Raw genomic sequence first — 25655 nt, forward strand, 5'->3', positions numbered from 1 at the left:
CATCAATACAGGTCTAGAGATATGTAAATTTGTATTTTACAAGCTTATTTGTAAAGAAACTAATCTGTAGCATAACTGCTGATTTGTATGGAAACTGGCTTCACAGTTCGGGCCCCATATAAAGTGGCCCTGCAGTCTACACAAAACGGATGCAGATGTATTCTGGTCAGATTTACACTGCCATGAGAATGCAGCCTGGGTATTCACTTGCATCCTGTGATATGACTAAGGTACAAGAGTGTTCGTAAAGTAACAGGCAGCGCAATAGGCTAGCAAGGCAGATTTCATTGTTCTGTGTGGGACACATGGGTATTTTATAAAAGTGGTAATTTCTTGACATAAAAATGCTATATAAGGTGTAACATGTTACTGTGCTCCAGTCCCCGTGGCTTCATCAAATCTCTACCCATACCCACTGTCACAATTTGAAAACAGTGGGGCTCCACCAACACAGCCACATCATTCATTCAGTTTCCTGTGAATGAATAGAAAAGTACCTTCAACCATTGCATCTGACAGCTTCTCAGGTAACTTGAGTTTGGCAGATGTTGCAACTATGATCTGCTGATTTTGGATGAAATGCTCTGCAGGATCCTTAGGGGGGGGGGGGGGATAATGCACACTAATATATTTTTATATATAAAAAAAAAACACACACACAATTTGAACTTGGCATTAAAGGGATCGACAGAGCCTCTGTGTATTCTGTTGGAAAAATGTTGTGACAGGGCCTATAAATACTTATTTTTTCAAATGTCACTTACATTGGAACTCTTCTGTTTTTTTCTCTGAAGTGCATTCTACATTCATTTGGGGGAGTCCCTATCCCAAAGCCAAACATGAAGTGAGAGGAATTTATGCAAATTAAGGGAATCCATTGCCTGCCCCCCCCCAGGCAATCAGAACTAATGTCCCCACTTGAAAATTTCAGGGTCGGTCTTAAAATGCAAGGGGTGTGGCCTTGACAGGAAGGGGTGGGTCATATTTAAATTAGGGGGTGCACGAGTTAAGTCAGGCCTAGGGCAGCACAAAACCTAAATACACCCCTGGTCTGATGGATTCTGCAAATAAATATATAGCAGAAGTATCGGCCGATATTTGGCCGTTTTGAAGAAATCGGCATTGGCTGATTTTTGTGTAAACCAGGCCGATTTGCGGCTTTACCCGGCCCGCAGGGCTGCCAGCAGTACTGACCAGGGCCCCGCTCCCGCATGTGAAATTAATTCTTCACCCGCACAATGCCAGTCACTATATCAAAGGGAAGGGGAAAGTTTCACTGGCACCGTGCTGCCCCCCCTCCCCCGGCGGCCTGTAGCAGAGGAACAATAATACTTCATTAGCATGTCAAAAGCCGACTAGTAACTCCCCCCAGCAGGTGATTGTGGCCAACACTAGCTAGCGCTTCCTTCCCTGCTAAGGAGGAGTTGGCTGGCTGCGTCTATTTTTCTTGTTATGTGATTGGCTGATCAGTGTCTATCTGCATGCATCTAGCCCTATCGGGTGCATGCAGATAGATACCAGCATGGATGGAGCGTAAGTCGCAAAGATTTAATGTGTGCTACTAGGGTTGTCCTGATACTAGTATCGGTAAAGATACCGAGCATTTGCCCGAGTACTTGTACTCGGGCAAATGCTCCGATGCTTCACCCGATACTTGGGCAGTTAGGGTGATCAGTGCGGTGGGGGAGTTACAAGCACTGATCACCCTGTATAGATTTAAAAGTCTGACAGCCGGTCCTTTCTCTCAACCCCCACGGCTTTCAGCGGTGATCGGTGCTTCGCTTCCACACAGGATCACGGCTGACTGTCCCCTATCCTCCTCCAGTCCCCCTCCGTTCTGCTGTGTAATTCTCCATGCGGCTGTCCCCTCTGTGCTGCCGTCCCCCTAGATCTGCCAGGATGGAGAGCGGAGGTAGGAGCCAGTAAACCCGGCTCCTTTGTTTTCTGAATGGACAGAGTCAGTGTTTTTACGGACTCTGTCCATTCACATAACTGAAACATTGTAACCTGCTGTGATTACAATGTATCAGTTAATGAATGTCTTCTCTCCATTCATTTTCAGTTCAGCTGAGGCTGCTGAGAAAAAGAGCTCACCATAGCGCCCCCACAGCAGGGCTGATATAAAAAAAAAAAATAGTTCCAATAAATAATAAAATAAAAAACCACTGACACTGTCCCCACCAACTCCCTTAAAAAACTAAAAGCATTGTTAAAAAAAAAAAAAAAAAAAAATACTGACACGTGTTTAAATAAAAGTATCGGTACTTGTACTTGGTCTTAAAAAAAAAAAAAAAAATTGTATCGGGACAACCCTATGTGCTACTGTGCACCCCTGCAGACTTTATTGAATCTCTTTTTAAAGGGAAACCTGTCTGAGGCTGACAAGCTGGCATTGAGAAAATGGATGAGGATGACTCTAGGTGGAACTCTCATCTTCATCCCCATTCCCCAACGCATCCTCAGCACCATCCATCCCTCTCCACAATGCATCCCCATTCAAAAATTGGTCCAAAATATCAGCTGCAAAAATCGGCATCATATATCGGCCGCCTGATTTCTAAATAGCAGCAGCGGCCAGAGAAAAACCCATATCAGTCGACCTCTAAGCAGAAGCATTCCCTTGAGGGGAAAGAGGACATTCAGCTCGGAGTAATCTCGCACACAGCATTCCATGAATAACCTAACAGTAGATTTGACCTTTCACTACTAACAATGAAGGAACTTGGGGACAGAGAGAGATTTAAATCTGATTAACTAAAATGTGTTTACATTCAATTTTTTTTATTTTTCCCTACTTATAGAAGTAATTCCAGGTGAAAACACCACCATTTCTTATGGCAAGGGAAGCTTGTAGTGATTAGAATGTTAGTGTTTGGCCCATGCCTTTATCACAGTCTTGGTGTGGGAGAATTCAGCAGGAACCAGTCAGGATTCAAACCATGTATTACCGGCTAAGTGTACCCAAGTTAATCCATCAATTTACTTGGGTACAACCAGCCTGTCAGATTCGCACACAGGCATATAGAGGCAGAAATACCCCCCCCCCCCAGGGCCAGCACTTTCAGGAGAGGAGCATTCCAGCATCAAAGCGTGTTTGATGTGCTTAAATGTGCTTTAGTATTAGGCATGTCAAGCTCTTAGGGGGTTTATTCCAGTGCTCAGAATAAATTATTATTCCATCCAATGGAATGAATGCCCAAGTGTTTACTGTGCCTAAATGTGTTTTTTTTCCCCCCTGGAACATAAGCGGCCAGGGGAGGGGGAAAAAAAAAAAAAACATGCTATGTACATGAGGCCTTAAAGGGATTGTAAAGGTAATTTTTTTCCCTCCTAAATAGCTTCTTTTACCTTAGTGCAGTCCTCCTTCACTTACCTCATCCTTCCATTTTGCTTTTAAATGTCCTTATTTCTTCTGAGAAATCCTCACTTCCTGTTCTTCTGTCTGTAACTCCACACAGTAATGCGAGGCTTTCTCCCTGGTGTGAAGTGTCATGCTCGCCCCCTCCCTTGGACTACAGGAGAGTCAGGACGCTCTCTACATTGCAGATGGAGAAAGGAGCTGTGTGTTAGTGGGTGTCCTGACTCTCCCGTAGTCCGAGGGAGCGAGCACAACACTCCACACCAGGGAGAAAGCCTTGCATTACTGTGTGGAGTTACAGACAGAAGAACAGGAAGTGAGGATTTCTCAGAAGAAAGAAGGACATTTAAAAGCAAAATGGAAGGATGAGGTAAGTGAAGGAGGACTGCACTAGGGTAAAGGAAGCTATTTAGGAAAACATTTTTTTTTTATCTGTACAACCCCTTTAATGTCTTGTTTCTACTTATAGTATTACAATTATAACTGTAGGTGGCGGCAGCAATATCATCTTATTACATAAGCAGATCAGACATTAGTCCTTATTGTGCTACTCACAGCAGGCTCAATGACTACAGTGAAATACAGATGACCCTCTAGGGTAACTTCTTTAAAGATAGTGTATATAAACCATTAAGGAAACATGGTACAAACATTAAAAAACCTCACCTTGTAAAACAACCCATTCTGTTTAAAATAGAATTGAAAGGTAAACATTATTAATTGGAAAGCGGAGGCCTGGTCAGGAACAACAGCAATTTCACACAAAGGAATGGGATGCTGCTTTGTACAGCAGGTACATATCAGGAATAGGAATGTTGGGTCTAACATTACCATTGGTTAAAGAGTAACTGCAGTCTGCTCACAATTTGTAATAAAAACACCCCACCCTTGCCATTCTGAAGCTTCCCTCCAACCACTTTGCAGATTTTATATATACTGTGATTCTGTACTTGCCAAATATGCTGCAGAAATCTCCCTCCACTGAGTCTGGCTGAAGCGGCTGCCTGTTCTGTTCACTTCCTGGATTTACAAAGAGGCAACCCTCCAGCTTTCATTTGCCCTCTTATGACTTACCCCCCTTCTTGCCAAACTCTCACAAGAGTGAGAGAGCTATGCATGATGTTATAAGGCCTGGGCTAATGAGTGAGTGAGTGAAGAACTTATATAGTGCAGCACATGCAAATTAAATCGCCTCTGGGCCAGACAAGAAACAGGAAGTGGGCTGTATAAAAGGTATTTACTGGAAAAAAATAGTTTTACTATCCCAAGTTAAATAAACAAGGGCAGAAGATTTAGGCTCCATTCACACCTAGGCGTTTTAACGCCTGAAGCCCGACGCTATTGCAGCCTAAAATACGCTGGAGGGGTGATTTAACATTGTTCTCTATGGAGATGGTTCACATCTCCACGCCGTACGCCTGAAGCTCAAAACAAGTCCCTGACCCTTTCTTTCAGACGGCTGCGGCGTTCGGCATAGCCGACAATGTGTAAATCACCCCTCCAGCGAAAAACGCCACGTTTTGTTGTGGCAAATCGCGGTAAAAAACGCCGCGCTAAGGTGTGAATGCAGCCTTAATGGAGAGTTGAAAAAAAAAAAAAACTGAAGATCCGCTTTAAGTCTTGAGTGCAGACTGCCTGCACCCACACTTCAGGCATGATCCGGCAATCATACCTCAAACATTGACCCCAATTGGCTCCTTTTTACCTTTTCATTTTGTACAATACTCATTGTGACCCGTTCATCCTCATAGGGAGACTTGTACTCCAAGCAATATGAGGGAGGGAGGGGGGGGGCTGCCATGAGCACAACTACTGATTATGGTCAGGGCTGTGGGCAGAGGAGGGGAGTTGCTCTTTAAGAGTAAACACGATAAAAATGCAATGGGCACACTTTGTTTTCTTTGTGCCACTTTTATAGAATACCCAGCTGAATGTCTCAGTCATGTTCCTGGTGAAGTAAAAAGAGGGCATTATCATGACTGGCTGCCTCTTGTGTGGGCATACGCTAATCTACAATAAGAATAAATAGAGCCAGCCGTGTCCCTATTGCAGTAGGCTGCCTTAGCTTCTGTGGTGTCCCCCACTCTGCTGTGCAAATTGATATCAAGCCTTATTGTTAGTACCCTGTCAACATGAAAAAAAAATGATGCTATTGTTGCTATTATTGTCACCCTTTGAAGCACATTGAAGATATTATGCAGACCATTGAAGATCTTTGCCAGAGACATTTTTTTTTAAGGTGAGAGTGACTAATTTGTTTTCTTTTAATCTGTGTGCTCATCCTCTGGGCTTTCACTATCAGGTAAGGCTTCGCGATCAGAGACTTGCTGTCAACTCTTAATGTATGCCTCCAATGTGTGATTCTTCCCCCTGTGTTAAAAAGAAACCTGGGCTGAGAAAAGTGCAAGAGCTGCATTGCCAACCTCTCATTAGCAACGGCATCCGCCATACTTTTCTCACTACAGGTTTCCTTTAAGCTTTGCAAAAGGTGATAACGCTTGTCTGTAGGCTGCCTTTACTTAAAACAACTTGAGAGCATCAGAATGGCTTTTAGCTTGCATTTCAATCGCATTCACAGTTTTTCTGAATACAAGGTGGCTTAGCCATACATATCATTATAGATGGCATCCTCTAGATTAAATATAGTGCATTTTAGCTCCCATTGAGACGTGTCCAGCAGCTGGTATAGGTATAGGATATAGGATTTAAAAGCTTGACACTGCAATTTAAAAAATAACACCATAATAAAACACGTATACCATCATGGGTTAAGGCCCCATGCACACGAGATGCTGCTAAACTCGAGTTCAGAGGCATTTGGGCATTTTAATGTTATCCTATGTGTCCATGCACACGATCACGTTTTTTTGGCGTTTCAAAGCAGTTGGGTTTAGGGCCGTTTTTCCAAACCCAAAATTTTGGGTTCAGAAGCTTTCAGCTTTTGCGTTTTAGACGCAAAACGCGGCACAAATAGTTTGATTCTGAGCTTGGGGAGGGTCTACAGTGTTTGAGATAAACGCTGACAGCCGCAAATCGCGGTAAAACGCCGCGCAATTCGCGGCAAAAACGGGCGTTTTAAATGCCGGTTTTTGCCTTTGAAAAGCTGAGATTAGAGGCGTTTGTAATAGCGTCTCGTGTGCATGGGGCCTAAAGGAGTTGAGCATAAACAATAAAATCTGAGTATTTGACGTTGTTGTTAAAAACAAATAAACTTGACTTTTTTGGGAAGGCGAGTGCTGCTTCTACAGCGGTTTTCTCATCATCAGCCATACTGGAAGATCTTTTAAGAAATGGATTACCCCAGTGAAGTGAACAGCCTCAGATGATACACAGAGATAAAACAAATCTCCCTACATAAGTTTTACATGAAAATCTGTTAAGCTTTGTATATTCTTTAAAGTTCTAACACCGTGTTAGAATTTTTACTTCCTCGTTCAGCAGTAGGAGTGGATTCTTGACATACACTGTAAGAGCTGATTGGAGAAAAGACACCCCCACCCTCCTCCACATAGGCAAAGGAAGGAAGAAATGTGCTGTGAACAGACAAGCTCTCTGCTAATCTATTTATAGCACCCACCCCAACACAAATTTGGGTTGGTTTTATCTTAGTTGTAGGAGAACTTGTCAGAGGTTATTATGCTAACAGAGGAATGAAACAGCAGAAAGACACGGGACACAGTGCTTTGGAGAGGGATAAGAAAACACTACAAATATGTGCTCAGGTCAAATTTCATGAATCAGTTTTACATCCACTTTAATGTCTCTGGAGAAGACGATCTGACATATAAGGACCCATTCATCAAGCCAACAGTGACAGGCCTTGATGAAGAGGGGTTAGTTTGCAACACCAAAAGGGATCATGGTCTCCTGTGACTGAATGAAAGTCCTCATTTGTTGTGCAGGTCACATTTGTAAAATCTTTTCGCTGCACTTGAAAGTGATGGACCTCCTCTTTAAAGTAGAACTGTGGCCTTTTAAAAATAAATAAAACTTGCAAAAATAAATAAATGGGAAAAGATTTATTATTACAATATAAATACAACTTCACAAACTCAATACTGATCTTCCTACTCTTCAGTTCACTGTATCCCATACTGGACTTTTCAGATGATCTGGTATCTTCTCGATCTTAGTCTGTGGGTGAAAACAATACATACATTTAGTGCACTTCTACCGATTCTGACAAGTCTTGTTCATATAAAAACATCAATACTCACTTTTGTGATTTCTAAAGCAACTCCTTCTGGGACATTGCGCTCTATATATTCTAAGTAAAGATTGGCGGTGCTCCCAGTCAGGTGTTTCAGCTGAAATAAGGGAAGAGGAAACCATATAACAGCAGGAGAGAAGCACTAAGAACTGTTTAATATACATGCACAGAGCATCATAAAAGTAAACCTGTGTCAAAATATGCCACTGGTGAAATTTCCTGAAGATGCTAGTTTACTGGCTGTTGTGTTAATTCAGTGTATCCAGTAGGCTCAAGTTACTGCCCATGCTGGTTCTGGGGCAGCAATCAAGAAAATATTGAAACCATACATGACAGCCAGGCAACTAGCAGAGGTCACCGTATATAATACTATAAGTACATTTAAAGAGACCCTGTCACTGCTGAAAAAACATCCTGTTAACATCACAGTTTTTAAGATACATATTTAAAGACCATTTTTTTGTCTTGCAATGTATATTTTTGGGCAGCAGTGGGGTTTAAAACTTAAGGAAACCCATCACATTAGGGTTAGTGATTTGCCTTGCTCCTCCTTCTGTGATGCACTAACCCCTCCTCCACTGCCACTTCTGTGTTTACAGCGTGCTTTCTGCAAAGCGTCGCATGGCCATTGCCATGATGATGCAGACACATAAAAAAAAAGGGGGGGGGGGGGGGGGGGGGGGGGGGAGAGCGCATGTAGCAGTTTTTCTTTGAAGATGCATGAGATTTTGCTCTGCAGCAGTAACAACACGGCAATATGGGGCACAAAAAACATGTTTCTAGGGCCCCAACAGGATGGTCAGTACAATCAGGAAGAACTGGCATACTTTTCATTGTGGCCTTAAAAAAAAAAAAAAGTATACATGGTTTCGTCAAAGTTTGGCCCCTTTCACACAGGTTGTCTGATCAGGTCCGCCTGTCAGTTTTTCAGGTGGACCTGATCGGACCTTTCAGTCTCTTCTATAGAGCGGTGGATGTCTGCCAACACCTGCCACCATCTGATCCGATAAAAACAAACGCATGGTGGTCCTGCAGAGCAGACACAGACCTGTGATCTACCTGCCCAGTGGACAAATCCCCCCCATGAGCAAGCGGATTCTACTTAGTGGAAGCGCCTGTGTGAAAGGGGCCCTTTGGCTTATATCACACTTCAACACAAACGTGTCAAATCAAATATTTGAAAACATACAGGAAGTTTCATGTCTCAAACCCATTCGGGAGTAAAGCCCCATTACCACGTATATACAGGTTTGGAACCAAAGTGGTACATTTTTTTGGGATCTGCTCTGTATGGCATTGCTGCCAGGTTTTAGGGCAGCATTTTTGGATGCAGCTGGGATCTGCTGATGTTATTGCCACCTGTGAATGGCTAGCTGCGGCCGCTGAGCCCTGTACACTTCAATGACTGGCCTCTGGCAGCTGCAGTTATCCGCGGCTGTTTGCATAGCCAGCTATTACCTGCAGTGATTGATGATGGCTAGCTGTTGCTGTCAGAGATCTGCCATTGAAGTGTAACATGTACAGGGCTTGGTGGCTGCAGCTAGTTGCTCACAGGTGCCAGAAATCAGCAGATTCCTGCCACTGTCATTCACACCGGTGGGAATTCTGCCTAGGCTATAAAGTCTCTTCCTGCCAATAAACTAAATTAGAGGCTGCAAAAAAACATTTTTTTTCGGGGAGCAGCAAGATCATTTACTGAATATGCACAATCAAGTTAGCGGATATACACAATTAAAAAAGGATGCTGGGTGTTGTCTACCTCAGAGTAAATGATGGTTTTAAAAACAGAATTTTGTGGTAATTTCACATTTAAATTTTTAGTTTTTCTTTATAAATTTACAATAGACAATTCTCACCTCTAAGCACCTGTAATGTGTCCTCATTTCATACTGCACTCTGTGCTTTTTGAAAATGTGTATGGATTTTAAGAGAGTGAATCTCTCCATTTTTCTTTTCGGTTCATACCTTAAAAACACACATCCCAAAAAAAAGTGTTTTTAATTAAGTAAGGCTCAACACAACTTCAAGCAACAGTAAAAGCCAGACAGAGAAAGACATTTAATAAGTAGAAAAGAAGAATGCAACCCTTAGGCCTCTTTCACACATGCTGATGGATGAAAAAAGTTGGACATCAATGCATCTCTCTGGAAAAACAGATGTAAATGGATGATCATCCATTTACATCCGCCATCAGTTTTTTGAAACTGATCAAAGCTCTATTTTTCTTCCGTTAAGAAAACGTATCGGGCAAAAAACAGATTTAAACTGACAATTATATTGGCTGACTGATATCTAATTAACTGCAATTGCTGTTTTTGGAGCATCGACATTTTCTCCTTACATTTAAAAAAAATAAAATTATCTGAAAATCATGCACATTAAAACTCAAAGACTTCTAAACATCCAAAAGATAGCTTTAAAAAGAGGAAGAATACTGGCTAAAGTCATAGCAGTGCAGGCAACATCCATCTTTAGAGGAAAGGTGTTTTACCAATATCAGTGTAGATCAGAGGTGTTCAATCGGTCACCTCAACTATTGGCCATTATTTTGGGACCTTTATAAATGAATATTCTTATCAAACTGTGGACCATTGATCTTTATTTTGTGTCACCATTTGGGTTCCTGAATTACAGTTAACACACAAACTAAAGCTGTTAAAAAGGACTCGAAAAATGTTTTAGTTGTCACTCAGATATGTCTATTGGCCCCCGTTCACATTGGCGTGATTTGACATGTCTAATCGCAGCCTATTCTTGGCAATAGCACTGTCTCAAACGGTGCACCGATTTCTGAAAGTAGTTCCTGCACTACTTTTGGCGATTTCAATAGACATCTGTGCATGGACCCGCAGAGATGTCTTTTTAAATCGCAGGTTTAAAACCCGTGTTCAGTATGAATGAGGGCTTATGCCAATCTAGGGAGTTGTAGAATGCAAGTCTAGCCTTAAACTTAATTCTCAAGTCCTGTCTAAGTGAAGACACCAAAGGATGCTTGCTTAATTTCGTTTAAATTTGTTACTGGTACCTGATTTTTTCTTTTGGGAACTCGATCATATTATTAGGTCAGTGGTCTAAGGGCTACAGCAGTAGGTGCTGAGATTTCCCTCTGACATGAGCTGGGAGGTCACATGATCCCTGTGATGTCCATGCAGCCCTTCGATCAGGGGAGGAGAGCGGCTGGAGGTCACCTGACTGCACATAGGCAATCTGAAATAAGGCATTTAGTAGCATAATTTTTATATATATATATATATATATATATATATATATATATATATATATATATATATATATATATATAAAAAACATTAACACTGTTTAGTATTCCTTATTAGAACATGGGACTGTCAAAAATCCTACTTTCTCACTTTACTGCCAGCTACTAAGAGACAGGAGGGACGGTGAGGAGATTGCCAACACACCAAGAGCTGACAGGCAGGGAGGGAAGGAGGGGGAGAGACGAATACAGCAGGATGATGGAGGCACATAAACTGACCACTGTATCATGGATCAGCAGCCATGATTATCGTGGTCATTTCACCTAGGGGGACACAGGAACAGGCAGGATTACCCCCCCCTTTTTTTTTTACAGCATAGAATGGGACAGATTAGACAGCACAAGCACTGTGCTGTTTAACCTGCTTTAAAGGAACAGGACCTTTTTTGGGGGGGGGGGGGGGGGGGTTACAACCTCTTTATTTAAAGCTACTGAAGTCTACAGTAAAGCACTTAACCTGCACAGGCTTTATAGCAAAAAGCTTTATTTAACTGCAATACTTACACCCTTTCCACACCGATGCCAAGTTCTTTAGCTGCGAGGACTGTAAACTGCTCATAGCTGTCCAGAACAGTTTTGTCATGGCCTTTTGCTAACACTTCTATCTTCTTATACAGGATGTCTGGTTCATCAGTTCTGCTTATCTGTACATAGAAAAATAAATGATTCTGAAACAATTTTATGGTGTCCTGCCGTCTTCATTTGCAAGCAGTATGAGATGAAAGAGTCTATATAACCCTGGTGCAATTTCAGAACGCCACACACCGAGAAGGGCACAAACAGCACCTCCTAATCATTGTAAAGGTACATTCCAGTTAAATACTACACCTTGATCTGCATACAGCAAACACGGCCTTCTTGCTCAGTGCTCCAGCTTTTAATTCAGCCATTAGTGAGTTAGACTGGAAACACTTTTGCCTTCCTGTGAGTAATGCAGGATGGGCATTTCCACACTCACCCACTGCATATAGAAGTGTCTGCAATGCTTTTTGGGCATAAATCAAATTCAAACCTGCTTTGGATGTTTGTAACCGACTGGTGACAACACAGATTCAGGAAGTAGACCCACCCAATCTACATAAGAGGAACTGTTTGACTTATTTCTAGATTACAGATTCTTGTACCAACTATATGTACCCATACAGTATATGGCCATCAGAGACAGTCCAGCTATTTCAGGAAAGTTAACTTAAGTGTCGCCAATCCCAATGATTACCTGTTTTACACTCACTTAAAAGTATCTCTAGGATGGGTTTTCTTCAGCTCATGTCCCTTCTCAGTACACAGCACAGGGTGGAGTCTGTGTGCAGGAAGTCTTATTGATTGGATGCTCAGGCAGAGGCAGCCAATCGGTAACCCTCTCTGCACTCAGTTCTCACCCCAGGGATTCTGGGAAACAACTCTTCATTTTATTTTTTATTGAATTAAAAAGGAAATGGTAAATAGGATACGATCTTTGAAGTGGAACTTTAAAAACAAAAAATTGCGACAATAAAAGCTTCCTCCTCACAAGCTTGCAAACCATATACAGTGGAACCTTTGACTTGAGTAACGCGGTTAACGAGTGTTTCGCAATACGAGCACTGTATTTTTAAAAATCTTAAATTGGTTGCGAATGTTGTCTCGTGAAACAAACACGATTCAAGCCAAAGCGGTGCAGTACCGTGTTTGGCCTGAGGTGGGGGGCGCTGGAGCCGAACGGCGCCGTTCAAAAATGCACGGAAAGGCCCGAGGACAGCTCAGCTGACCTCGGGAACGGAGTCTATCCGAGGTTTGCTGAGGTGTCCTCGGGCCGTTTCTGAGGCTCTCCGGCGCCCTCCACCTCTGGCTGCATGCGGTATTGCATGCCATTGAAGTCAATGCACAACTAATTATTTTCGTTTCTATTGACTTCAATGGGGAAACTCGCTTTATATGCGGAGTACTTTGGATTACTAGCATTATCCTTGAACGGATTATGCTCATAATCCGAGGTTCCACTGTACACTGAACCACACCTACACAGCTCCCACTACTTAAGTACACACAGGAACTACATCATTCTGATCCATCCAATCAACAGAACAGGAAAGTCTGAGGAGGAGCCCAGGACAATATAATCAAACTAAAGCCCCATACACACTATTAGATGTTCTGCAGATGTTTGTCTTCAGATTTACCAAAACCTTATATGAGGTCAAACCTTAAGAGTTTCAATTTGTATGCAATCAGGCAGGCCCTTGCACTACATGGTTTTGGTAAATCCGAAGACAAAAATCTGCAGAAAATCTAATAGTGTGTATGGGGTCTAAGTAGGGTTGCCACCTCATCCCTTTAAAACAGAACACATATGAATTCCACAGGTTCTGAGGCTAATTTAATGCAGGTAAGGCACCAAATGAGTCTAATTACCACCTTAATTAGCCACAGAACCTGTGTAATTAATATGTGTTCTGTTTTAAAGGGATGAGGTGACAACCCTAGGTCTAAGGCAGCGTATAGATTACTCGACTTTCTTTCCTTCCATCACAGGTGAAAGGTAACAAGATTTCTTAATTCCCCCATTTACACAGGCAGCACTGATGGAGGAATGCCTTCTGCAGCGCAATTATGTTCTGCTGGTGGAGGGTCATGGGGTTCCTCCAGGCCAGCAGAACACAATGATTATCGCTAGCGTATATAGCAATGCATTAGCCGTGTATTGCATAACACAAGGAACATCATTTACAGGGGAATGGCGGCAACTTACCAGCTTCCGGACATTGGCATGTATGTCATTTGCTTGGGGGACAGCAGGCGGTGCACTTCCAGCGGTGGTTGTATCCCTGTTTACAAAGAGAACCATCGGTTGAAAACAGATTGGAGAATATTGTATCACACAACCTGAGTGTTTTTTCTTTTCATCCTTATTGGATAGTCTGACTAACCTGCTTGATATACAACTCCAAAAAAGTTGGGACGCTGTGTAAAATCTACATAAAACAACGGAATGCAAAGATTTGCAAATCTCATAAACCTATATTTTATTCAAAATAGAAAACAAATCAAATGTACCAAGATAATTTTTAACCACTTCCCGATGGCCGTACGACTTTATACGGCCGCAGGGTGGTTCTAATTCTCTGAGCCGCCGTGTTTTTACGGCCTCCACTCCTCCTGGCCACTGGGGGGCACGAGCGCGGCGCGTGCCCGCCGCATCACTGGGTGGCCGATGCGCGTGCCTGGTGGCCGCGATGTCCACCAAGCTCCCGCAAACACACAGATCCACATCCTATCAGGGAGAGAGGAGACCGATCTGTGTCTCTTGTACATAGGGACACAGATCGGTCACCTCCCCCAGTCAGTCCCCTTCCCCCACAGTTAGTAACACTCACTAAGGTACACATTTAACCCCTCCCGCACCCCCTAGTGTTAACCCCTTCAATGCCAGTCACATTTATACTGTAATTAGTGCATATGTATAGCACTGATCGCAGTATAAATGTGAATGGTTGCCAAAAATGTGTCAGAAGTGTCCGCCATAATGTCGCAGTACCGATAAAAATCGCAGATCGCCCCATTACTAGTAAAAAATAATAATAATAATTCTGTCCCCTATTTTGTAGGCGCTAAAACTTTTGCGCAAACCAGTCGCTTATTGCGATTTTTATTTTTATTTTTTTAACCAAAAATATGTAGAATACGTATCGGCCTAGACTGAAAAAAAAAAAAAAAAAAAAAAAAAAAAAAAATTGAGCTATTTATTACAGCAACAAGTAAAAAAATTTTTTTTTTCTAAATTGTCGCTCTATTTTTGTCTATAACGCAAAAAAATAAAAACCGCAGAGGTGATCAAATACCACCAAAATAAAGCTCAATTTGTGGGAAAAAAAAAAAAAGGACGTCAATTTTGTTTGGGAGCCACGTCACACGACCGCGCAATTGTCAGTTAAAGCGAAACAGTGCCGAATCGCATAAAGTCCTCTGGTCAGGAAGGGGGTATATGTGCCCAGTAAGCAAGTGGTTAAATTGATGGCAGCAACATGTTCCAAAAAAAAAAAAACCCTTAGGACAGGGCAATAAAAAGCTGGCAAAGTAAGGCTGGCCATACATTATACAATTTTCCTTTAGATTTACCAAAACCATATAATATGAGGTCAAACCTAAACACTTTCCATTTGCATGCAATCAGGCAGGCCCTTACACTATATAGTTGAAGGTAAATCTAAAGAAAATGTCATTAGAAAATTGTATGGTGTATGGCCAGCTTAAGTGGTACTAACAAGGAAGAGCTGGAGGAACATTTTGCAACTAATTAGGTTGATTGGCAACAGGTCAGTAACATGATTGGGTATAAAGAGAATCGTAGCGAGTCAGAGTGTCTCAGAAGTAAAGATGAGACAAGGTTCACCAATCTCTGAAAAGTTTCAGAATAATGTTCCTCAATGTAAAGTTGCAAAAACTGCAAATATACCATCATCTGCAATACATAATATCATCAAAACATTCAGGGAATCTGGAGAAATCTTTGTGCGCAAGGGACAAGACCGAAATGCAATATTGGATGCCCATGATCTTCGGGTCCTCGGACAGCCCTCATTAAAAACAGGCGTGATTCTGTGACGGACATAACTGCATGGGCTCAGGAAAATCACCGCCTGTTAATACAGTTACAGTGAGGAAAATAAGTATTTGAACACCCTGCTATTTTGCAAGTTCTCCCACTTGGAAATCATGGAGGGGTCTGAAATTGTCATCGTAGGTGCATGTCCACTGTGAGAGACATAATCAAAAAAAAAATTCCAGAAATCACAATTTATGATTTTTTAACTATTTATTTGTATGATACAGCTGCAAATAAGTATTTGAACACCTGTCTATCAGCTAGAATTCTGACCCTCAAAGACCTGTTAGTCCGCCTTTAAAATGTCCACCTCCACTCCATTTATTATCCTAAATTAGATGCACCTGTTTGAGGTCATTAGCTGCATAAAGACACCTGTCCACCCCATACAATCAGTAAGAATCCAACTACTAACATGGCCAAGACCAAAGAGCTGTCCAAAGACACTAGAGACACAATTGTACACCTCCACAAAGCTGGAAAGGGCTACGGGGAAATTGCCAAGCAGCTTGGTGAAAAAAAGAGATTTTTAATACAGCTTACCTGTAAAATCTTTTTCTTGGAGTACATCACGGGACACAGAGCGGCATTCATTACTATATGGGTTATATGGAGTACCTTCAGGTGTAGACACTGGCAATCTCAAACAGGAAATGCCCCTCCCTATATAACCCCCTCCCATAGGAGGAGTACCTCAGTTTTGTAGCAAGCAGTATGCCTCCCAAAATGGTCCTCAAAAAAGAGGGGTGGGAGCTCTGTGTCCCGTGATGTACTCCAAGAAAAAGATTTTACAGGTAAGCTGTATTAAAAATCTCTTTTTCTTTATCGTACATCACGGGACACAGAGCGGCATTCATTACTATATGGGATGTCCCAAAGCAATGCTTACAATGAGGGGAGGGAGAACATCTCCAAGACAAAAAGGATTTAATTTAGAGATATACTCAAATCATAATAAATCCAACTTAGTTGAGAAAAATAAAATTTTTAAATTTAACTCGAACAAGAGGAGCCCCCGGAATCCGAGGGTCTCAAACTGCAGCCTGCAGCACTGCCTGCCCGAAGGCAGTATCAGTATTCCTTCTTACGTCCAACTTGTAGAATTTTGTAAACGTGTGGACAGAAGACCAGGTTGCCGCCTTGCAAACTTGAGCCATAGAGATCTGGTGGTGTGCTGCCCAGGAGGCGCCCATGGCTCTAGTAGAATGAGCCTTTAATGATACTGGAGGAGGCAACCCTTTCAAGCCGTAGGCCTGAGTGATTAATTGCTTAATCCACCTAGAAATGGTGGACTTTGCAGCTGCCTGCCCCTTCTTGGGCCCATCCGGTAGAATGAACAGCACATCTGTCTTCCGGATCTTCTTTGTAGCTTTAAGATAGGCCTTCATGGCCCTGACAATATCCAAGGTATGCAGCAACCCTTCCTTTCTGGAAGTAGGTTTAGGGAAGAAGGATGGTAATACCAAATCCTGGTTCAAATGAAAACTGGATATGACCTTCGGAAGGAAGGAAGGATGAGGGCGGAGAACGACCCTGTCCTTATGAAAAACAAGATATGGTTCCTTACAGGATAAGGCTGCCAGCTCCGAAACTCTTCTTGCGGAAACTATGGCAACCAAAAATACTAACTTCCTTGTCAGTAGAACCAAAGGAATATCAGCCAACGGCTCAAACGGTTGTTTCTGTAAACTTGACAGAACAAGATTTAAATCCCACGGACAAAGCGGGGATTTAACTGGAGGTCTAATACGTAAGACCCCTTGAAGGAAGGTCTTAACCAGCGAGTGGGTGGCCAGCGGCCGCTGAAACCACACTGACAGAGCAGAAATCTGTCCTTTGATTGTGCTTAATGCCAATCCTTTATCCACTCCTAGCTGGAGAAAACTTAATACTCTATCGATGGTAAATTTGCGAGAAAGCCATCGCTTGGACTCACACCAGCCTACATAGGCCTTCCAGACCCTGTAATAAATCACCCTAGAGACCGGTTTCCTGGCTCTAATTAGGGTAGAGATTACTTTCTGAGACAGACCTCTACCCCTGAGAATCAGGGATTCAGCTTCCAGGCCGTCAAATTTAGATGCCGTAAGGCAGGGTGGAGGATCGGACCTTGCGATAGCAGGTCTGGCCGTAGAGGAAGAGTCCAAGGGTCTCCCACTACCATCCTTAAGATTAGTGAGTACCATGCCCTTCTGGGCCATGCTGGAGCTACCAGGATGACTGGTATGTGCTCCACCCGGATCCTGCGGAGCAGGCGGGGTAGTAACTGGAGCGGGGGAAACGCATAAAGAAGTTTGAACTGATGCCAAGGGCAAACCAACGCATCGGTTCCGCAGGCCATCGGATCCCTTGAGTGGGACATGAACCTGTCTAGTTTCTTGTTGAGTCTCGATGCCATGATATCCACGTCCGGCACTCCCCATCTTTGGCAGAGTGCTTGAAAGACTAGTGGATGCAGAGACCATTCCCCCGGCCATAGAGTCTGGCGGCTTAAGAAGTCCGCCTGAAAGTTGTCCACTCCTGGAATGAATATTGCCGATATGCAGGGCACATGAGCCTCTGCCCATAGAAGAATCAAGCTCACCTCTCTCTGAGCGGCTTGACTCCTGGTTCCCCCTTGGTGATTTATGTGTGCCACGGCCGTGGCATTGTCTGATTGAATTCTCACCGGGAACCCCTGCAATTTTGACGTCCAAGCCCTGAGGGCTAGTCGAGCAGCTCTGAGCTCCAAGATGTTGATGGGCAACTGCTTCTCTGGCTTTGCCCAAGTACCTTGGCGAGTGCAACCATCCAAAATTGCTCCCCAGCCCGTCAGGCTGGCGTCTGTGGTCACTATCTTCCAAGCCACTGGGCTGAAAGACCTCCCCTTCAGTAGATTCTGAGGGTCTAACCACCAACACAGACTTTGTCGGACTCTTGATGAGAGCGGCAACGGGATATCCAAGGCCTGTGGCCTTCTGCTCCATGCTGACAGGATGGCTGCCTGTAGGATGCGAGTGTGGCTCTGGGCGTATGGTACCGCCTCGAATGTGGCCACCATCTTGCCTAGTAACCTCATACATAGGCGAATAGTCGGTTCTTTCTTGCTTAGAACCAGTAGGATTAATTCCTTGATGGCTTTTACCTTCCTCAGAGGTAGGAACACTCCTTGTTGTTCTGTGTCTAATCTCATGCCGAGATATTCCAACTGCTTGTGGGCTGGAAAGCTGACTTTTCTCGATTTAGGACCCAGCCGAACCTCTCGAGGTATTGGACCGTGAGGGCCACTGCTCGCTCCAAGCCGGGAGACGAGTGATCTATGACTAGGAGGTCGTCCAGGTATGCTAGGATCGTGACCCCTTGGATCCTTAGTTTGGCTAGGATTGGAGCTAGGACCTTCGTGAACACCCGGGGGGCCGTAGCCAACCCGAAGGGAAGCGCCACGAATTGGAAGTGACGCGAAGCCACCATGAAGCGTAGATATCTTTGATGTGGCTGATAAATTGGAACATGAAGGTAGGCATCCTTTATGTCTATGGACGCCATGAAGTCGTCCTTCTGGAGTGTGGCAGCTGCTGACCGCACGGATTCCATCCGAAATGAGCGGATCTTTAGATATGCATTTACCATCTTTAGGTCCAAAATTGGCCTGACATCTCCATTGGATTTTGGGATGATGAATAGGTTGGAGTAGAAACCCAGCCCCTGTTCCAGGACTGGTACCTCTACTATTACTTCCTGGGAAAGTAGATGATCTAATGCCGATCTTAATGCGGCTCCCTTTTCCGGATCGTTTGGAATCCTCGACTTCTGGAAATGAGGAGGAGGAAACCTTAGGAAATCTAATTTGTAGCCTGTGGCCACGGAAGACCGTACCCACTCGTCGGGAATGCTGGCTTCCCAAATCTCTGAAAAGAGTCGCAGCCTTCCCCCCACCTTCGTGGGTGGGGGCGCCCCTTCATAAGGTTGGCTTGGGGGCTGGTCTTGCTGGTTTGCGAAACCACTGCCTTTTGCCTCTAACAGCCTGTCCTTGTGATCTGCTGTTGAAGCCGAAGTTTGCTTTTGCAGGAGGCCGTCGATACTGCTTGGCATTAGAGGGCCCCTGCCCAGGGGAATACTGTCGTTTAAACGCAGGTCCCTGAACCTTCTTCTTAGTTGGCAAGAGAGTACTCTTGCCGTTTGAAATGGTCTGAATGTATTTATCTAGGTCTTCTCCGAAGAGTCGTCCTCCATGGAAGGGGAACCCTACCAGGAGCTTCTTGCATGGGGGCTCAGCCTCCCAGCTTTTTAACCATAAGAGTCTTCTCATATGGATAAGGGATAACGATAAACGTGACGCTTGCTGGATAGAATCCTTGATTGCGTCTACCGTAAAACATATGGCCTTAGGGACATCCGAAAATTTTTCTGCCTGCTGGGCCGGAATAAGTTTAAGCATCTGCTTAAATTGATCCGATAATGCTTGAGCGACCCCAATCGCAGCCACAGCTGGCTGTACTACTGCCCCTGCAGTAGTGAAGGAGTTCTTAAGTAGTGCTTCCAAGCGCTTATCAACTGGATCCTTGAACACCTGTATGTTTTCTACAGGGCATGTTAACGATCTGTTAACACATGAGATGGCTGCGTCCACTGCAGGAGTAGCCCATCTTTTGGAAAATTTTTCTTCCATAGGATATAGGACAGAGAACCTTTTAGGTGGTAAGAAGATCTTATCTGGCTTGTTCCAATCTTGGAACAAAATTCCCTCTAATAGAGGATGGATCGGAAACACAGCATTGCTTTGAGGCGCCCTCAGTGAGCCCAAAGCTGAAACCGTCGATACCTGGAGATCTGGTACTGGCAAGTTGAATGTCCTATGGACCAAGTCCGACAATCCTTGAATCCACCAGCTCTCCCTCAGGGAGACTGCCCCAGACTCCTCTGTATCCGGGTCTTCGATCCCTGAACCTACTTGGTCCGTGTCCAAGAGGTCGTCCAATTCCCCTGAGGAAAGGACCTCCTCTTCTGAGGGTCCACGCTCGGGCGACGGAGATCTATTCCGCTTACTGCCCCGCATAGCTGCGGATATCATTTTTCCCATGCTTTTCTGCATCTCTTTTAAAGAGGTGAGTAATACCTCCTCCGTGACCATCTTAGGGTTGGACTGACCCGCGTCAGCTCCAGCCCCAGATCCCGATGGCCCCAAGGCTCCCTGTAGGGAAAACAGCGGCATACCATGGTACAATACCGAGGTACACCTGCTACCTATTGGTATTTGGAACTATAAAAGTTAATTGTCCAAACACCTGTTTGGGGGATAAAAAAATGCTTCCTCTCCCCTAGATGACTTTTTTTTTTTTTTCGTTTTTGTTTCAAATCCAGGAAAGAAAAAACATTCTGTCCCCCTGAGTAGTATTGCAAAGAAAAACTATGAGATGGAAAAGAAACAGCCTATTTCTAGGCTTGACAAAACAGTCCTCTGAAGACTGCAATATCCTTTCTGGCCACTGTGTGTCCTATGCGCCCCGTGCTACCGCTCTGGTCTTTCTCCTCAGTTCCAAAGTATTGATGGAACAAACAAGGAAGGGCCGCCCCTTCCTTTAAGCCACTGACCCGCCCTTCCCCCCCAGCAACCTCAAACAGGAAATGCCCCTCCCGACAGGGGGAGGGGGGGGGGGATTTTGGGAGGAAGGGACCTCTCTGTTCCAGCAAACTGCAGCCTGCAGCCTGGAACCATGAGGAGGCCAGCGTTTTGCCTGCTTGCAGGCTCTGAGGAGGAAGACTGAATGGAGCATCGCCTGGAGGCCTGCAGGTAAGCAAAGCTCTCTGACACACACATATATTTTTATATAACACAGGCCCCACTCAATGCTTTTCCAACACTACAAGGGAGGTCACATCTTATGGGGAATAATACATAGAGAGCCATCCTATCTTTATGATATGTGACTAGTTTGCCAGATGCAGTGCATAACTTTAGGCATGTCCCCTGTGACCCCCCAGAAAAAAACCTGCTAAGAACCAAGTTCCGCAAGTTTTCCCCTCACTTACCTGCTCCATGCCGCAGGACTTTGCCAAGCAAGAGGCCCAATCTTCCCCCATCTCCGTGGGGATGTCTAGACCTTCAGGCCCTGGGTTCCTATGAAGGATCCACTGTCCTGGGCCCATATAGCACCCTGGCAACAGAAAACTTTAGGTACGCAAAGGTTTCTAAGTTCTGGGCCCAGGGTCCAGCTCTCTAAAAAGAAAAGCATTATGGGCTATACCCCAAGGGTTTGGGGTCCGGTTACTGACCACTTTAGCGCTGAGGCTTTTTTGGACAGAACCGGTAGCTCACCTAATCCCAAGGATGCGGAGGCAAGCTAAACCATGACTAACACCTAAGACACTGGCGTAAAAACTGAGGTACTCCTCCTATGGGAGGGGGTTATATAGGGAGGGGCATTTCCTGTTTGAGATTGCCAGTGTCTACACCTGAAGGTACTCCATATAACCCATATAGTAATGAATGCCGCTCTGTGTCCCGTGATGTACGATAAAGAAAAGGTCCACTGTTGGAGCAATCATTAGAAAATGGAAGAAGCTAAACATGACTGTCAATCTCCCTCGGACTGGGGCTCCATGCAAAATCTCACCTCGTGTGGTCTCAATGATCCTAAGAAAGGTGAGAAATCAGCCCAGGACTACACGGGAGGAGCTGGTCAATGACCTGAAAAGAGCTGGGACCACCGTTTCCAAGGTTACTGTTGGTAATACACTAAGACGTCATGGTTTGAAATCATGCATGGCACGGAAGGTTCAACCAGCACATGTCAAGGCCCGTCTTAAGTTTGCCAATGACCATTTGGATGATCCAGAGGAGTCATGGGAGAAAGTCATGTGGTCAGATGAGACCAAAATAGAACTTTTTGGTCATAATTCCACTAACCGTGTTTGGAGGAAGAAGAATGATGAGTACCATCCCAAGAACACCATCCCTACTGTGAAGCATGGGGGTGGTAGCATCATGCTTTGGGGGTGTTGTTCTGCACATGGGACAGGGCGACTGCACTGTATTAAGGAGAGGATGACCGGGGCCATGTATTGCGAGATTTTGGGCAACAACCTCCTTCCCTCAGTTAGAGCTTTGAAGATGGGTCGAGGCTGGGTCTTCCACAACATGACAATGACCCGAAGCACACAGCCAGGATAACCAAGGAGTGGCTCTGTAAGAACCATATCAAGGTTCTGGCGTGGCCTAGCCAGTCTCCAGACCTAAACCCAATAGAGAATCTTTGGAGGGAGCTCAAACTCCGTGTTTCTCAGCGACAGCCCAGAAACCTGACTGATCTAGAGAAGATCTGTGTGGAGGAGTGGGCCAAAATCCCTCCTCCAGTGTGTGCAAACCTGGTGAAAAACTACAAGAAACGTTTGAGAGGAGTTTTTAGGTGCCCTCAGATCATTAAAACTGGGAAAGGCCCCAGGCCCTGACGGATACACACTACGATATTATAAAATATTCGCAGAAAAGCTTGCGCCTAAGTTTATCTCGGCTTACAATTCAATTCGTGACGGACATAGGATGCTGGCGGAAACTCTAATGGCAGAAATAGCAGTAATTCCCAAGGATGGTAAGGACCCTGCTCAGTGCGCGAGCTACCGCCCAATATCCTTGCTAAATGTGGACTTAAAAATTTTCGCAAGGATATTGGCCGATAGAATTCTGACGTATATTCCCGCCCTGATACACGCAGACCAGGTTGGGTTCACGCCAGGTAGAGAAAATACCCAAAGAGTTTTAAGTACAATACATCTAGCCCAACAACTTAATAAGCCACTAATCATTATTTCGGCGGATGCGGAAAAAGCTTTTGACAAAGTGGATTGGGGATTTTTAAAAGCGACACTGCAACATATAGGATTAGGAAGGGGATTACAGAATTGGATTATGAGTCTTTACTCTTGCCCTACTGCAAGGGTAAAAATAAATGGGATAAAATCGGATAGCTTTTCCATTCAGAACGGAACCCGACAGGGATGCCCCCTCTCCCCTATTATATTTATCCTCTCACTGGAACCATTTCTGAGAGTTGTTAGAGCAAACACAGATATAAAAGGTATACGAGGTAAGGGAGAAGAATACAAGGTAGCAGCGTACGCCGATGATCTACTGTTCACAATAACCGCCCCAATAACATCGTTACCATGCCTATTTGCAGAAATAAAAAGATATGGAGACATATCTAACTTTAAAGTAAATTACAACAAGTCGGAAGCTATGGGAGTGGAGGTAGAGAGTCGGATGAAACAACAATTAACAGCTAATTTCTCCCTTAGATGGACAGATTCTCATGTAGAGTATTTAGGGACTAAGATACCAAAGAAGATAAGTAGGATCTTTGAATTAAATTTTGCTCCTTTGATAAAACAAATTAAACTTGACCTACAAAAGTGGGACAAAGAAATTTTTTCTTGGTTCGGCAGAATTAATATAGTAAAAATGAATTTAATGCCAAGAATACTATATCTGTTCCAGACCTTACCAATAAAAATACCGACGGGATTTCTAAGAGATATGAGAGTCAGATTTATGAAATTTATTTGGGCAGGTAAATCTGCAAGAGTGCGGAGGAACATACCGAGTTTACCGAAAGAAAGGGGGGGAGTTGGACTTCCAGACCCCATAGGCTACTATGACGCCTCGCACCTAGCACGTATAGCAGACTGGTGCACACATCAGGAAGACAAACCATGGGTTAATATGGAACGTGAGATGTGCAACATTCCATTAGAAGGATTGGCATGGATAGCAGAAAGCAAGATTCCTCAGAGTATAAAAAAACACCCAACGATAAATGCCACTCTTAGAGTGATCAGAAAGATCGCTAAGAAAACAAATTTGCTGAAACACATCGGTCCAATGACACCCATTTTGGGCAACCCAAGCTTTGAGCCAGGTCTTAAAGACCGATGTTTTAACAATCTGAGACGGAAGGGAATTAGCAGACTGACACACTTTATGACCAATAATCATGTGATGCATAACGATCAAATGGAACAAGCATACGGTGAGGATTTAGACTTATGGAGACGAAATCAGCTGAGAACCTTCATAGGTTCTCTAAAAATCCGAGAGGAGGAGATAGGACCACCGTCGAAATTTGAAGAAATCTGCTTAAAGAAAGAACCAAAGAGACATATGTTATCATATATGTACAATCTATTGATTGACTCTAGTGCACCCCAAGAATTAGTTTTTATACAGGCATGGGAAAGGGACTTGGGCATAAAGTTTTCAGAGAAACAGAAAAACAAGATCTTTTCATTTATACATAAAGCGTCAATTGCATCCAGATACCAGGAGGGGGGTTACAAAGTACTGACCAGGTGGTACAGGACACCGAAGTTATTGAATCGGATCTTCCCGAATACATCAAGTTTGTGCTGGAGATGCCAGAAAGAAGAAGGGACCATGATACACATTTTTTGGAGCTGTCAAAAATTAAAGGAATTCTGGGATATGGTCTCGGAGACGATTCGAGAGATTACTGGGGTAAATTTAGGTGATAGACCAGAAGCATTTTTGCTCTTCGATATTTCACTGTCTCTGGAAAAGTATAAACAATCCTTATTAAGACATTTATTAACGGCAGCTAAGGCGTGCATACCAATCTTATGGAAGAGCACGATCCCTCCAACAAAAACACAATGGTTTAGCAGAATAAATGAGATTCAATTGATGGAAAATCTTACCATGGGACTCAGGGAGCGAGAGGAGGAGTATTTGAGGACTTGGACCCCATATATTGAATATGGGGGTTGTGATAACTAGAGGGGGCGGGAGGGGCTGGAGAGAGGGGGGAGAATCTGTTCCTTTTTTTTTTTGTTTTTTTGTGGGGGGGGGGGAAACTATTGCTCTTTGATGGTAAAGATGCTCTCTCGAAGATTGTAGTGGAGGGTAGTAAGAATAGGTAAAAGAATGCACTACAATTAAGGAAAGGAAAAATTGATATGATATAAAATGCAGATATTCAAAAATATGGAATGTGAGATATTTAGTTAATGTTAAACATGGTTGATATGTCATTGAGGAAATTGAAATGGCTGTATTTTATTTTCTGTATATGATAAAAGAAAAAACGGACGTTACTTACCGGTAACGGTGTTTCTATGAACCTTCCAGGACGGCACCCGAGAGATGATGGCTCCTCCCCACAGGAAACACAATCACTTAACAATTTAAAAGTCCCCACCCTTCCCCTTGATCCTCAGTATGAATTAGAGTAGTCCT

General features: G+C 43.8%; 1 protein-coding gene across 1 annotated transcript in view; it reads right to left on the minus strand.

The window, feature by feature from the left end:
* Nucleotides 1-7076: 7076 nt before the first annotated feature.
* The window catches only part of MRPS10 (mitochondrial ribosomal protein S10), a 31342-nt gene continuing 12763 nt past the window's right edge, over nucleotides 7077-25655 (minus strand). Inside the window, exons 3-7 of the mRNA XM_040351510.1 lie at nucleotides 13574-13649; nucleotides 11350-11489; nucleotides 9425-9533; nucleotides 7576-7665; nucleotides 7077-7492 (exon numbers count right to left, since the gene is read on the minus strand). Coding sequence (XP_040207444.1) covers nucleotides 7433-7492; nucleotides 7576-7665; nucleotides 9425-9533; nucleotides 11350-11489; nucleotides 13574-13649 — 475 coding nt within the window. The 3' untranslated portion in view covers nucleotides 7077-7432. The remainder of the gene's footprint in view (nucleotides 7493-7575; nucleotides 7666-9424; nucleotides 9534-11349; nucleotides 11490-13573; nucleotides 13650-25655) is intronic.

This window comes from Rana temporaria, chromosome 4 (assembly GCF_905171775.1).
Source record: "Rana temporaria chromosome 4, aRanTem1.1, whole genome shotgun sequence".
Lineage (NCBI taxonomy): Eukaryota > Metazoa > Chordata > Amphibia > Anura > Ranidae > Rana > Rana temporaria.